General features: G+C 49.0%; 1 protein-coding gene across 1 annotated transcript in view; it reads left to right on the forward strand.

The window, feature by feature from the left end:
- The window catches only part of KAT7 (K(lysine) acetyltransferase 7), a 36275-nt gene that overhangs the window by 14078 nt on the left and 8155 nt on the right, over positions 1-14042 (forward strand). Inside the window, exons 9-12 of the mRNA XM_015405639.1 lie at positions 1336-1345; positions 2358-2369; positions 3373-3538; positions 12627-12716. Coding sequence (XP_015261125.1) covers positions 1336-1345; positions 2358-2369; positions 3373-3538; positions 12627-12716 — 278 coding nt within the window. The remainder of the gene's footprint in view (positions 1-1335; positions 1346-2357; positions 2370-3372; positions 3539-12626; positions 12717-14042) is intronic.

Consider the following 14042-nt stretch of genomic DNA (forward strand, 5'->3'; position numbering starts at 1 on the left):
ACAGGGAGGGGAAGGGGCAGAGCCACAGGAAAGGTAGAGGTCCCGTATGGACCGTACACAGACCCCCCCATGTATGAGAAGGAATGGGGCAGAGCAGGCCTGCTCTCTCTGCTCACCTGCAGCTCCAGCCCCTCTTTCATCACCCATCAATGCAGCGATGGAACAACATTTTGAAAACAGAGTGAATTGAAAGTGAAGTATATTAGGAGTGAACAGTTAAGCAAAAGGATGGCGGGAAAATGGGGAATTTAGTGCAAAGGAACAGCAGTAGAACAGAGGCTAGGATTCTCGTGTGGAAGGGCAGCACGCTGGGGTCCGTCTGCTGCTCAGGGCCACACTTTGGTCCTCCTCACTCCCATCTCCTCCTAGGTCTGTCCATGTGGCTCTTTTGTCCCTTCCTCAGGTTTCCCGCCTGCCAAACTGATCACCCAGTGAATTCAATTTCGCTTCCCTATCTGGTTAGCTAAACTGACATCTTGGGGAACTTACCACTTGTGAGAGTGTGTGTTGTTCCAACAAAGGACAAGTTGGGGAACTTTTTTAGCCAGTTGCCTTCGGGCACCTCAGAGAATCACAAGATAACCTGATGACATCATAGGACCCATGATGTGCCACTTGGTGGGGAGTTGTTTACTTAGAAACATCTTGGGTGCACCTAGAGCTTTTAAAATATTTCGAGCAGCACAGAAGCCACACTGAGTGAGACCAAGCTTGGAAAGAAGTGCTGTAAGGCACTACACGGAAAACATAACACCGTTCCACAATCAAGGGGCAATTGAAAATGGGACCCCTCCATCTCATGTGAAAGATTTGCAAATTAAAAGAAACCTGAGCCACCCATGTAGCCAAGGGCTTGGATTGTTAATCTCCGGGGTGACAGGATTTGCCAAAGGACACCCCCCCCCAGCCTCCCCCCAGTTGTTGTCTGGAGCATAACTTTTAAACTGTGGTACCAGTCTTGAGATGCAAGTTCAAGAATTCCTGGGGAGCCTGTTAAAGAGGTAAACCGAAAGGAACCTGGAGCAAACTCTACCTCAAAAATATGCTGCGTAGGAAAAAAATCCCCCCCTTCCCCACCGGAGAAAGGTACAGGATTCTGGGTGTTTTCCTGGTGGGTGAAAAAGCATCTTCAGCAGCATAATTTCGAATGTGGGGGGGGGGGTGACTGCAAAGGAGTGGGAAGGAAATAATCAGGTTTCCTCTACGTGCCCTTCGTCCGCTCTGATGCAGCTGTCCCCAGCTCCTAGGGTTTGTTTTTTTTTAAAGGTAAATAAATACAAAAAGCACCGGAAAGAATCACCACACATCATGCAGCTTGACCCTGAGAACCTTCAGAAGCCAAATTGTACAAAGAGAATCCCCCCCCCCTCCCTGCGACCCCAACACTACTTGGCTGCTGTTCAGAGGCGAAGAAAGCTGTTCTCAGCCTCTGTGGCCTCAGGGCTCGTGCTGAAAAGAGGCCGAGCGCACGCGCGCAAGATGAGTGTCAGTTTCTCCGTGGTGATGCTTTCGCTCAGAATAAGCCTGGCCGCGTCTCGATCTGAGCAGCATAAGGAGGTGTCAGGCATCCCAAGTGTTTGCCCGGGGTGCAGGCTGACACTGCCCATCTCCCAGCTCACAGATTGCCAGAAGTCCTGAGGCAAAGGAGCGAATCTGTTTTCCTGTCTGCTTAGAGCTCGCTCAATGCACACTTTCCGTGGCGCACCCTGGGGCTGCAGCTTCAAGGAGAGATCAGAGGCACTTCTGCCGGAGAATACCGATCAAGCAAATGGAGAGGTTTAAATTATCTTCAAAGGGATCTGCTGTGGTAGAGAATCGAACACCGTTCACCTCGGAGGACTCTTGAGAGCGGGCTGCGGTCTCTAAAATCCATTTTCTTAAAGGGAGCTTGACACTAGCTTTATGTCTACCGGACCAAGGGGCCGATCCCACTTGATTTTGGCAAAGGAGGTTTTGTGTGAAGGGTGGGTGACCCCCCCCCCAATTTGTTTCGGAGTTCATTTTTTAAAAGCATGTTGGCCATCCGTACAGCTCAAGATGTGGGGAGGGAAAGCATCGCTGGCCCATCAGGCTTCCATATTTCCTCTCCTTGCTGCTGCTCATGATCCCAGCTGCATAAGGAGATAGCCCCTCTGGTGTCAGGGTGTTTATGTAAGCATATTCCTTGCCCGACTACTGAGCTCAGCATCCTAGTTTGCCACAGGCAACTGTAATGATTTCAAGTTATATGTGTGTGTTTCTTTAAATGGCTGGTCAGTGTCAGAAGAACAAGGGGGTGAAAGAGGGAGAAGAGGGAGTGAGGTGATTGGTGACTGAGAGTGTGTGGGCGGAGCTAGGAGGTGTGTGTGTGGAGAGAGAGAAGGCAGAGTGTTCAGTCTGAAGTCAGCAGCTGTCAGTTGTGGTCACTCCACGCAGCGTCTGAGAAGCAGTCTTCTAATTAGAATCATATAGAAGTGCTGCAAAAGGCATTAAGATTCTAAAGGAGGAAGGAAATATACTTAAGGGGGCATGTTAGGCAAAATCTAATATAGTCAGAATGTTTTAAGAGTGTGCGGGGAAAAGCTGACAGAGACCTGAGTAAAAAGGGAAAGATTTTACCGAGCAGCTTAACAAAACATCTTGTGACCAATACACTTCTTTTACCAATAAAGTTTTATCTTGTTTATTGTTAACACAGAGTCATAAGCTGTTTAAAATATAAGAGTCTTATCCTCAGAACCACATAGTCCAACAAAGGAGCCTTGGAGCTCGGGCACAATACTGTGGGAAAGGGTAATAAAAGACTGGAATTAAACTCCTGTGGTGGCAGCGTTAGATACTTTGAGTGAAAGAAACAAAAAATTTAAAACTACATCACACCTAACCACACAAAATAAAAGAGAGGTACCTCCGTGATACACCCCTTTCCCCTTTAACAAAAATAAGATGCTAAATACACACACACACACACACATCTCGGTCATACCATTGAGTTTTATTTATTTTATTTATTTAAACAGATAATACCATTGTAACTGTTCTTGCCTCTCCCTCACAGGGCACGATTTGAAGGAAGGGAGGGTAGCTTTGCAACTGTAGAACCAGTAGGGAACATCTTTGCATGCAATTTACCCACACTAAGGTGTCGTATTCCGAATTCAACTTCTTGACCATTTTCAGCTTTGTTTTTACTTGAAAAGGCAAGCTTCTAGCCATTAAAGCTTTACAAAAAATGCTCACATTCGGGGTTAAATATGTGTGGATGGGGCCAGTGGTTGATGTGTTCGATAGATCCTTGCTTCTCTTTGAGCCGGGAGGAAGAATGTGTGAGATAAGCAAATCCCTAGAAATGTCTTTTTTCCTTAATTTTCATTCCCAGGACACAGATTCCAGTTTTGAAGGCAGCAACATGATTAAGACCATTGCCTTCGGCCGCTATGAGCTGGACACCTGGTACCATTCTCCCTACCCGGAGGAGTACGCACGGCTGGGGCGTCTCTACATGTGCGAGTTCTGCCTCAAGTACATGAAGAGCCAGACGATACTACGCAGGCACATGGTAAGCACTTCCAGTCACTTCCTGTCAGGCAAACTCATGCATTAAGCTTAATAATTGCAAGGGTATCAGCTTCACACACACATTTTCTTCTGGGGCCAACTGCAGAGTACAAAACCGGGCATGCCGGTTAGGCATAATATTGCGAGTCTGCGTGCTTAAATTCTTTCTAGTCTTTTAAAAAAAGAAAGAAAGCCGCCTTCTGTCTGACCTGGTAAATCTAAAACCCTTCTCCTTCATGAGCTAGATATTCATGTGCGGAAAGTTTTTATTATTGTTGTAATTAAGGTTGACAAGTCACAGCCGACATACAGCGACCCCGTAGGGTTTTCAGAGGAAGAGACAAACACAGGTGGTTTGCCTTTGCCTGCCTCTGCATAGCAACCCTGGACTTCCTTGGTTGGCTCCCATTCGAATACTAACCAGGGCTGACCCTGCTTAGCTTCTGAGATCTGATGAAGAAGAAGAGTTGGATTTATACCTCACCCTTCACTCGGAGTCTCAAGAGAGGTTTACAATCCTCTTCCCGTCCTCTCCCCACAACAGACCCCCTGTGAGGTAGGTGGGGCTGAGAGAGCTCTGAGAGAACTGTGACTGACCCAAGGTCACCCAGCTGGCTGCATGTGGAGGAGTGGGGAATCAATCCTGGTTCTTCAGATTAGAGTCTGCCGCTCTTGACCATTACAGCAGACTGGCTAGCCTGGGAAGAGATCTCCCACTGCAGTCTTGAATTGGGACAGTCCCAAAAGGGCTTGTCACACAGTGTGTCTGACCCTTGCAACAGAGTGTTACAAATCAGATTCAAATCTACCTTACGTGGGAGCTAAACGAAGAGTTGGTGAGACCCTGTGGGATCTCCCCTTGTGGCTCTTGAATGCAAGCGCACACATTCAAGCAGCCAGCATCCCCTTTGTTATCTACAGGTCTGCACTTTTAGGTCAGGGAGGTCGTATGGTTTTGTATGTGTCTGTTGTCATCCACAGAACAGAGTGGTCATGAGTGGGAATTAGTTCTAGGTTCATCTTGGGCAAAGTAAGGAGGCATGTTGCAATTTTGTCTTTTTATCATTTATTTATTTATTTATTGTATTTGTACCCCACCCTCCCTGCGAATGGGCTCAGGGCGGTTTACAATGGTTGGTACGATGTACCTAGTCTACATAAAGCATTTAAAACATTTTAAAACAGATTAAAGCAATCATACATTTAAAGTGGAGCTGCGGTGGCTCAAGTGGTTAAGATGCTGAACTGCAGGCTGTGGAAGGTCAGTAGTTCAGCAGTTCAAGACCCGAGTTGCCACATGACGGAGTGAGCTCCCGTCTATGGTTCCAGCTCCTGCCAACCTAGCAGTTCGAAAGCAAGAAACTGCAATGAGCGAGCGATTTGGCTACTGCATAAATCAGTTTGCTCTGGAGCCTTCCTTCCTGAGCCGAGACAAAAATCTGTGAGCTGGAGGCTAAAAAACTGAGCTAGCTCACACTGACTCAGCTTAGAGGGAACACTGGTTCAAGTGTTTCTCTATTCTCTCAAGGTCCTTTAATGCCAAGGGACATTTTAGCTATCTTGAATTTGTCCAAGGCCACAATATTTATTTCATCACACACACACACACACCCTGCCTGTCTGCTACTCAAGGCACTGTACAGCTTGAAATAATGGTTAGGGGACGCGATTCAGTTGTGAAAAGGGTCAGCGTAGGGAGGAGGAAAACGCGTCTGCAGGATTTTTCCTGTCTCAATTTCCCACCTTTTCTGTTGAACCAGGTTTCCCAGGGGGACTGTAAAAAGGTTTGAGGTTATACAATATGGACCTTTATTGATAACAGAAGGATAATTTGGTCAGCTGACAGAAACAAAAGGGTTTGCTCTTTAAAATTGAACAAGAACAAAGTCGTTGTGTGTCCTCCCCCCACCCCCCCGAAGGAAACTTACAACTGAGCCATATATTTATCATCTGGGGTTGTGGAACGTTAGGTTTCAAACAATACATGCTTAAAGTAAAAACTCTTTCTTGGGCAGGTTTATAAAATACCTTACTGTGCTGCTGCTTAGTTACACCGTAGACCTGGCAAACTCTGCTGGAATGCTGTAACACCCTTTTTAACACATTGCCCAGACAAGGGACTTTAAGCAAAATGAGATCCTTCCCCACATCTTTAATTCACGCGCCTGCTAACCTTACCCTTCCTTCTCCCTCACAGCTTCTGACGCTTCAAAAACCTAACCAACTTAAGCTCTCCCTGTCAAGCTCTGAGTTCTTTCCCAGTACCCAAGTCCTCTTGCCTGCTCAGGGCACTGCTCTCATTTGCTCTTGCACTGCAAGGATCAGTTTCCGCGCTCCGCCTGTCATGGAGTCCCTTTAAGGAACAGACTCTTTCGTAAGACATTTAGATAACAGAACCAGGGGAGATGGTTTGGGCCAGGGAGTCGGCTAGAGCCAAAGAGCAGCTGGTCCTGACAACCTGAGGGAGGCAACGTTGCCGTCTTGCCTCTCCCCTTGATACGATCAGGTGCAAAGGCTCTTAAAAACATATCCACCTCTGGCGTCTCTGTTTCCCTCAACTGCTGGAGGGAAACCTTGAAGTACACTAGGGGTCCCTAGCCCTTTTGAGCTTGTGGGAACCTTTGGAATTCTGGGACGGGGTGGTGGGTTGCCGCCACAAAATGGCCGCCGCAGGAGGCAAAGCCAGCCACAAAATGCCAAGCAGCAAGGTTACGCAGAACTAGCGACAACTCCTCGACATTTCAGGCAGAGGCTCTGCTTCACAAGATGCCTCTTAATCTGCACAGCCAGTCTGCACAGCCAGTCAGAAACCCTGCTGGGGAAAGGCCACCTGGCCCTGCCCATTTTCTGTAAGCACTTGGTGGTCGCCAAAAAGGGTGTTGACGGGCACTGTGGTACCCATGAATGCCACGTTGGGGACCCCTGAAGTACCCAGTCCAGCTGAATTCAGGGACCCCTGATTTGCCACTAATTGGTTCAGGTGGGTAGCCGTGTTGGTCTGAAGCAGCAGAGTGAAGTTTGGGTCCATTGGCGCCTTTAAGACCATCAAAGTCTAATTCAAGGTATAAGCTTTCGCGTGCAAGCACCCTAATTGGTTGGCCTTTAAGAATCCATTGCTTAGTTTCCTTTGGTTTTTCACTGGGGGACTTAAGAGTGACTCACTTTCTTTGGGTGACTCCAGGTTTCCCTTCCTTTCGTTCCCAAGTACTTTGGCAGGAAAATGGAAACAGACGAATCTTGGCAGGAACAGGGCCCACCTACTTGCTCCCCTTGGCTTCTGAGAAGGAAAAGAGAAGCTGCCTGCTGGAAGCGGCAGGTTGTTAACTCTGCTGATTTCCACTCCTGGTAGCAGCCAGCACCCGATCTGTGCTCTGGCTGGTCATCGGGCAGAATGGGGAAAAAATGGCTTTTTAGCTGAGAAAGAATGGCCGGCGTTGTTTTCAGAACTGGTGGTTTCCTGCTTCGCAGGCCCATGTGGAAGGATCATCATGGGCAAGGTAACCTTTCTTATGGTGGATTCGGAGGAAGACATTGTTTTGGGGTAAAACCATGTCAGCCTTGGCACCCTTTTTAAGATAAAACCTCCATTCTGCAAACCTTTTAAAAACCACTTTGGTTGTCAGGGCTTCCCACAGGCAGCACGGGTTGGTGAGGAGACACTTTCTGGTGGAGCTCTCTAACCTTGCTTGCTGAACTGCAGTTCCCATGGTTAGACGTTAGGCTATACTACTGCAACGTTGTACTCTCTTATAGTGGAGGACTTGGCCCAAGAGATGCATTGTGGAAAACTCACTGCAGCTGAAGAAACTATTTTTTTTTACTATGATATTTATAACCAGTTCCAGTTGGCAGCGGAGGACGGGACCCGAAGCAGCGGGTTTAAATTACATGCAGAAAGGTATTGGCTGGGTATCAGGAAAAACTTTTCCACGGTCAGAGTGGCTCAAAGGTGGAATCAGCTGCCTAGGGAGGTGGTGAGCTCCCCTTCACTGACAGCTTTCAAGAAGAGGCTGGATGAATATTTGCCAGAGATGCTTTAGGCTGGTCCTGCATTGGGCAGGGGTTGGACTAGATGGTCTGTATGGCCCCTTCCAGCTCTGTGATTCTATGATAGCCTGCTCTTCTCTCTAATGGGAGCCCAGGTGGGCTTACATTGTCCTCTCCTCCTCCATTTTTATCCTCACAACCATAATCCCGTAGGGAGGTTAGAGTGAGAGATACTGACTGGTTTAGGGGTACCTGGCAAGCTCCTATGGCAGAGGAGGGATTCTGAGCTAGGTTTCTCAGAGCTAAGATACTCTAACCACTGCACCACGTGGCTATCAAATCTTCTGGCCGCCTTTGGCACGGTCTTCTGCTCTCGGGTGTAGGTTGGGTTCTTTAGCATTGCCATCAGACATCACAGTAGAGTTTCGTGTGGTTCCAACACAAATTCTGTTGCCTGCACAGTCTGCTTCTTTTCTGCTCCCTGATGTCCACCAGCTGGACCTAATCACAAAGGCAGCTGAAGCAAGGGGGTGGGATGGAACCAGTGACCAGGTGACCTACCTACTCTGGTACAAAGCTACATTCGGGTCAGTGGTTTTGAACATCTGTCCCCCCCCCAATATACTATGACTATGCCCCTATATAAATCAATGGTGTGACCTCATTTGGAATACTGTGTGCAATTCTGGTCTCCACACCTTAAAAAGGATATTATAGCTTTGGAAAAAGTGCAGAAAAGGGCAACTCGAATGATAAAGGGGTTGGAACACTTTCCCTATGAGGAAAGGTTAAGGCGCTTAGGGCTCTTTAGCTTGGAGAAACGATGACTGAGGGGTGACATGATTGAGGTTTATAAGATTATGCATGGGAAAGAGCAGGTAGAGAAAGAGGTACTTTTCTCCCTTTCTCACAATACAAGAACCCGTGGGCACTCCATGAAATTGCTGAGCAGTCGGGTTAGAACGGATAAAAGGAAGTACTTCTTCACGCTTTGCGAGGTAGGCCAGCATTGTTCCCAAGGAGCAGATGCCCGGGCTGTGGATGAGAAGGAGCAACCGGTGGCCACTTCTGGTGCAATACTAATCAGAGCTATACCTTTTTAGACCCATTGACTTTGGTGAACTTAGAAAGGTGCAGCTGGGCTGAGGGTGATGCTAGAAGTGGGTAGATAGAGGTGGCGTGCCATTTCTTAAAAATTCCACACACACCCCTTCATATGTGCTCGGGCTGACTTTCTTCTCATTTGTCCCAGCTGGGAAGGGTGCCTCTCTCCATCCCCATTTTACTGTGCTACAGGGCAGGCTGGCTGCGACTTCTTATGGGGCTGCCAGTGGGCCTCAGGCCAAGGGTCAGCGGGCAGGCAGGGTGTCTGTCGGTAGGGCTGCCGACTTGTTTGCCAGGCGGAAAATCTTACATGGCACATTTCCCCACATTGGACCTCTGTTAAAGGGACAGGACATTTTCCTCACGTTCTGTCGGCAGACCTAGCAGGGAGGAGACGGGACTTGCCTGGGCCACCCAGGTCAGACCACCCTGACCTTTAAACTGGTGGCGTAAACTGCTAAATTGGCATCACTGATCAGTCTCGGTCTGGAATGACGACTGCTCAGTTCACATCGATGCCCTCTAGCTGTTCCGTGTTCCGCTTCCAGAGCCGCTTCCTACAGCAGATCTCCTGCTGACTCTAGAAGAGGTTGACGGGGGGAGTTGGTGCACTTTGAACCGAGGCCAGTTCACCTCCTCTTTCCAGGAAGCTCGTTGCTAGTTGACTGTCCCCAGCGACATCATGCTTAATTGCACATGCATGTCTAGGCTGGCTACCTGAGAATCCGCAAGTCTGACTCATCCTGTGCCAGGCTCCTGAAATGGTCACAGTTTACTAAACTGGCCGGGGACCCTCAAATCTTTGGGACCACCTCTCCCGACATGATCCTCCCCATCTTCTCTGATCTTCATCTCAGCACTTATTGAAGGTCCCTGGTCCACGAGGTGTCTGCCTTGTGTCAACAAGGGCGAGGGCCTTCTTAGTGGTGGCCCCCATCCTCTGGAACCAGCTGCCTGAAGAGGTGCATGCCCTGTGGGACCTCCCTACGTTCCGCAGCACATGCAAGGCTGCTCTTTTTCGGGCCGCCTTTGGGTGATTGTGATCTGCCAGGGAGCTGTGTCTTCGCCATCCATGCATCCTACCCTGCCTGATAGCAGATAGATTTTTAATCATTTTATAGTTTTAAAGTTTAAAGTTTATTGTTGTATTTTTGTATTGTTTTTATCGGGTGTATTTTATATGCAGTTAGCCGCCCCGAGTCCTGAGAAGGAGCAGGATATAAATTTGATTAATAATAATGATGATGACAAACAGATCTCCACCACCAGCCCATTGGCCACAGCTGACATACAGCTCACTCCCCCTGCCCTAGCCCCCAGTTGTAGATAAGTTCCAGGCCTTCGATCTTTTTCCTGGTGGATCAGGACTTGCAAGTGGTTCTCAGCTTGAGCTCGAGCAAGTTGCATCAGCAGCATTACCACCCAATGCATAGTATGGTAAAAGCCCTTCAAAGTGGGTGCCATGCTTGAGCTAAAGGTGGAGCCCAGCTATGAGAAGACTGATGGTGGGAGGGGCTGAGGCTCAGTGGCAGAGCCCTCGCTGGGCATGCAGAATGTCCCAAGTCCAATCACGATCATCCCCAGTCGAAAGGCTCAGATAATCAGGGAAGTGAAAGGCTTCTTCCTGAGACCCAGGAGAGCTGCTGGCTCTCTGAGTAGACTACTGACCTTGATCAACCAATGGACAGATTCATTATAAGGCAACTCATGTATATATTTCTGTATGGTGAGATTTCTGATCAAAGGCTACTCTGCCCTGACCTGGATAGCCCAGGCAAGCTCGATCTCATCAGATCTTGGAAGCTAAGCAGGGCTGACCCTGGTGAGTATTTGGATGGGAGACCTCCAAGGAATACCAGGGCTGGGAGGCAGAGGCAGGCCCCTTCTCCGGACCACTTCTCTGAACGTCCTCCATGCCCCTGTAGGAGTTGCCAGGGGTCACCAGGACTTCCAGACATGGGCACACATGCACACACAAATGCAAAAAGACCAAAAAAAGAGAGAAGCAGTGGCTACTCTTAAAAACAGGAGTGGAAAATATTTTCCCGGAGGCAGATACCAGGCCTGTGAGAACGTTTTGACTATTTTCACCACTCAGTAAGAGAGGCAACTGGATGCTCCGGAGCAAAAGGCCTGTATAAAGTAATGATATGCACCTGACCCATTCTGGGAAAATAAAAAAAAAACCACACAAAGAAAGCGATGGGCTTCCGGGTCACTGTCTACTCAGCGATCTGAACTCGCTGCCTTCTCTTACGGAGTTTTCTTGCACTGTTCTGTCCCGCACTTCCTCCACAGAGCTCAGGGTGCCATTGAGGTTCCTCCCGCCCACGTTATCCTCGCAACAATCCTGTGAAGTGGACTGTGAGAAAGGGACTGGCCTCAGATCTCCTTGGCCAACTGAGGCTTTGAACCTGAGTCTTACAGATCTTAGTGTTTCTTTTTGTTTAGATAATTGATACTTGCTCTCCCCCCCCCACCGGTGAGAGCTTACAGCGTAAGTCTGCCTCCCTCCGTTTTGTTTTCACAATGACTGTAGGTTAGGCTGAGAGAGAGCGCGCGTGCGCGACGGGCCCAGAGTCACCCAGCCAGCTTCTGTGGCAGAGTGGAGATTCGAACCTGGGTCTCCCAGATCTTAGGCCAGGCGACTCACTCCATAGTACCACTGAAGTTTAGCTGGTCCTTCTGTATTGGGAGGGAGGGGAAGGGCTTCCCACTCTTCCTTCTCGCTCTGTCCTCAGAATGATGGATGAGGCTCCTGGAAGAGAGGAAGCTGCTCATGGAGAAAGGGGAGTACAGCCACTCTGCAGGTGCCTGGGAAAGAGGTGCCTGGGAAAGAGGGTGCAGAGGAGGGTGGGGAGGCCTTGTGGAGAGAAGAAGAAGAAGAGAAGAGACTGGATTTATACCCCGCCCTTCACTACCCAAAGGCGTCTCAGAGCGGCTTACGATCTACTTTCCCTTCCCCTCCCCACAACAGACACCCTGTGAGGTAGCTGGGGCTGAGAGCTCTGACAGAAACTGCTCTTTTTCAAGAACAGCTGTGCCAGAACTATGGCTTGCCCAAGGTCACATCAGCAGGTGCAAGTGGAGGAGTGGGGAATCAAACCCGGTTCTCCCAGATAAGAGTCCGCGCACTTAACCACTACACCAAACTGGCCCTTTGCTTCCCTCCCTGGCCAAAGGCCTGTGCTCCAGGGGGTCTCACGGCTTCCTCATCCTCCCGTCCCAACGGCTACGCCTGCATCAAGGTGGGAGCCGTCTGCCAACCACCAAGGCCTTATCTGTTTTCCTGAAATGTGGGGACGGAGCCATGTTGAGCAGCACTGCTCAGAAGAGCCGCAGCTGGGACGCCAACGAGCAATCAGGTGGCTCCCGAGCCACTGAGTGATCACCACACCAGGCTGTTTACCTACTGGCAGGGTGGTGTTTAATCTAGATCGGCTACCACAGATGAGGGGCGCTTAGTCACACCGATATAAATTGGTCGGCAGCGCACAGAGATAGGGCATGCCACCTTTCCCTCTCCTGAGCAAGCAAGCAAACAAAGAGCAACATGGCCAGTGGACAGGACAGGATCAGAAACACGTGACTGCCCCCACACATACACCCTGAGATAGTTTCCCTGTCCCCTCTTTGTGCTTCCCAAGCCACCCGTTAAATCCAGCAACTGTCACAATGCTTATCCATTGCTCTCCCTGACCTGGATAGCCCAGGCTAGGCCAATCCCGTCAGATCTCGGAAGCTAAGCAGGGTCAGCCCTGGCTAGTATCTGGATGGGAGACCTCCAAGGAAGACCAGGGCCATGACACAGAAACAGGCCATGGCAGACCACCTCTGAAACGTCTCTTGCCTTGAAATCAAGTCTAGCTCACCACCTAGTGGTGCATAACGCTAAAAGAGCTAGAACTTCTGGCCGCCAGGCCATCTTAGGATCTTCTGGCAATTCTACACACAATGCCATACGATAATTAATTATTATTATCCATTGCTCTCCGTAGGCCAAGTGCGTCTGGAAGCATCCTCCTGGGGACGAGATTTACCGCAAGGGCTCCATTTCGGTGTTTGAAGTAGACGGGAAGAAGAACAAGGTAATGTATGTGGAGGCGCATTCACAAATAGGATCACCCCTCCCCACCCCCACACCTGCACTTGCCATCTCAGTTGGTACAGCCCAGAATTCTAGTTCTTCATAATGTCTCATCTGACCCTGTGGCTCTTGACATGCATGCTCGGAAGGACCACAAACAGGAAATGAAGAGGCAGAACAGAGTTTTGAGTCCAGTGACTCCTTTAAGACCAACCAAAGTTTTATTCACGGTGTAAGCTTTCATGTACACACACACTTCTTCAGATACAAGCATGCACACGATAGCTTATACCTCGAATAAAACTTTTCTTGGTCTTAAAGGTGCCACTGGACTCACACTTTCTTCTGCTGCTTCAGACCAACGCAGCTACCCCCTTGAGTCTAGTTTCAGGAAATGAAGAAGTTTATGTGAGACTCCTAGGAGAGTTCCCACCTCCTCCCCCGGGAATTCTTTGTTCACCCTTTTGCTACAAACCCTTCCTTGCTACTGGAGGTTGGAATGGTAGGGGTTGAACCTGGAACCTTGTGCATATAAGAAGAAGAAGAGGAGATTAGATTTATACCCCACCCTTCACTACCCAAGGGAGTCTCAGCGGCTTACAAACTCCTTTCCCTTTCCCTTCCCCTCCCCCCAACAGACAGCCTGTGAGGTAGGTGGGGCTGACAGAGCTCTTTCCAGAACTGTCCTTGAGAGAACAGCTGTGCCAGAACTATGGCTTGCCCAAGGTCATCCGGCAGCTGCAAGTGGAGGAGTGGGGAATCAAGCCCAGTTCTCCCAGATTAAAGTCTGCGCACTTAACCACTAAGCCACACATTCTTCTGTGGTCTCTGAAAGGTTATATTAGTTTTCAAATTGTATCTAGCTGTATGTTGTTTAGATAATACAGTTTGAAGAGATGGTAGTTTGACACATCAGATATTTTTCTTAAACTGGCTACACTTTATTTATTTTTTTCGGCCACCCTGAGTCCCAAAGTAAAGGGTCTCTTGTGGTGCTACGGAATCGGGCGCTGGTCTTAAATGTGTGCCATGACTCACCTCCTTGAACCCTCTGGAGCTTTTGTGTGGGATTGGGTTAACTTCTTCGGCTTGGATCCGGCAATGTGGAAGCGGAAACGAAAACCAACTAGGAGCAGTTCCGTTTGCGCAAGATCTCATGCAACACCTGGCATTTTCCTCCTGGTGTACATTAACATGCTTTGAACTCAGTTGCACAGGATCTTGCTTAAGTGGAAATGCAACCGGGGATGGATGTTTTAACTTCGCGTGAGCGGCTACTGCAGTCTTCTGTCTTGCACCAGCTCCTGTGTCTTATGGAGGCCTGTAG

This window comes from Gekko japonicus, unplaced genomic scaffold, assembly GCF_001447785.1.
Source record: "Gekko japonicus isolate JY-2015 unplaced genomic scaffold, Gekko_japonicus_V1.1 scaffold3933, whole genome shotgun sequence".
NCBI classification, from domain to species: domain Eukaryota; kingdom Metazoa; phylum Chordata; class Lepidosauria; order Squamata; family Gekkonidae; genus Gekko; species Gekko japonicus.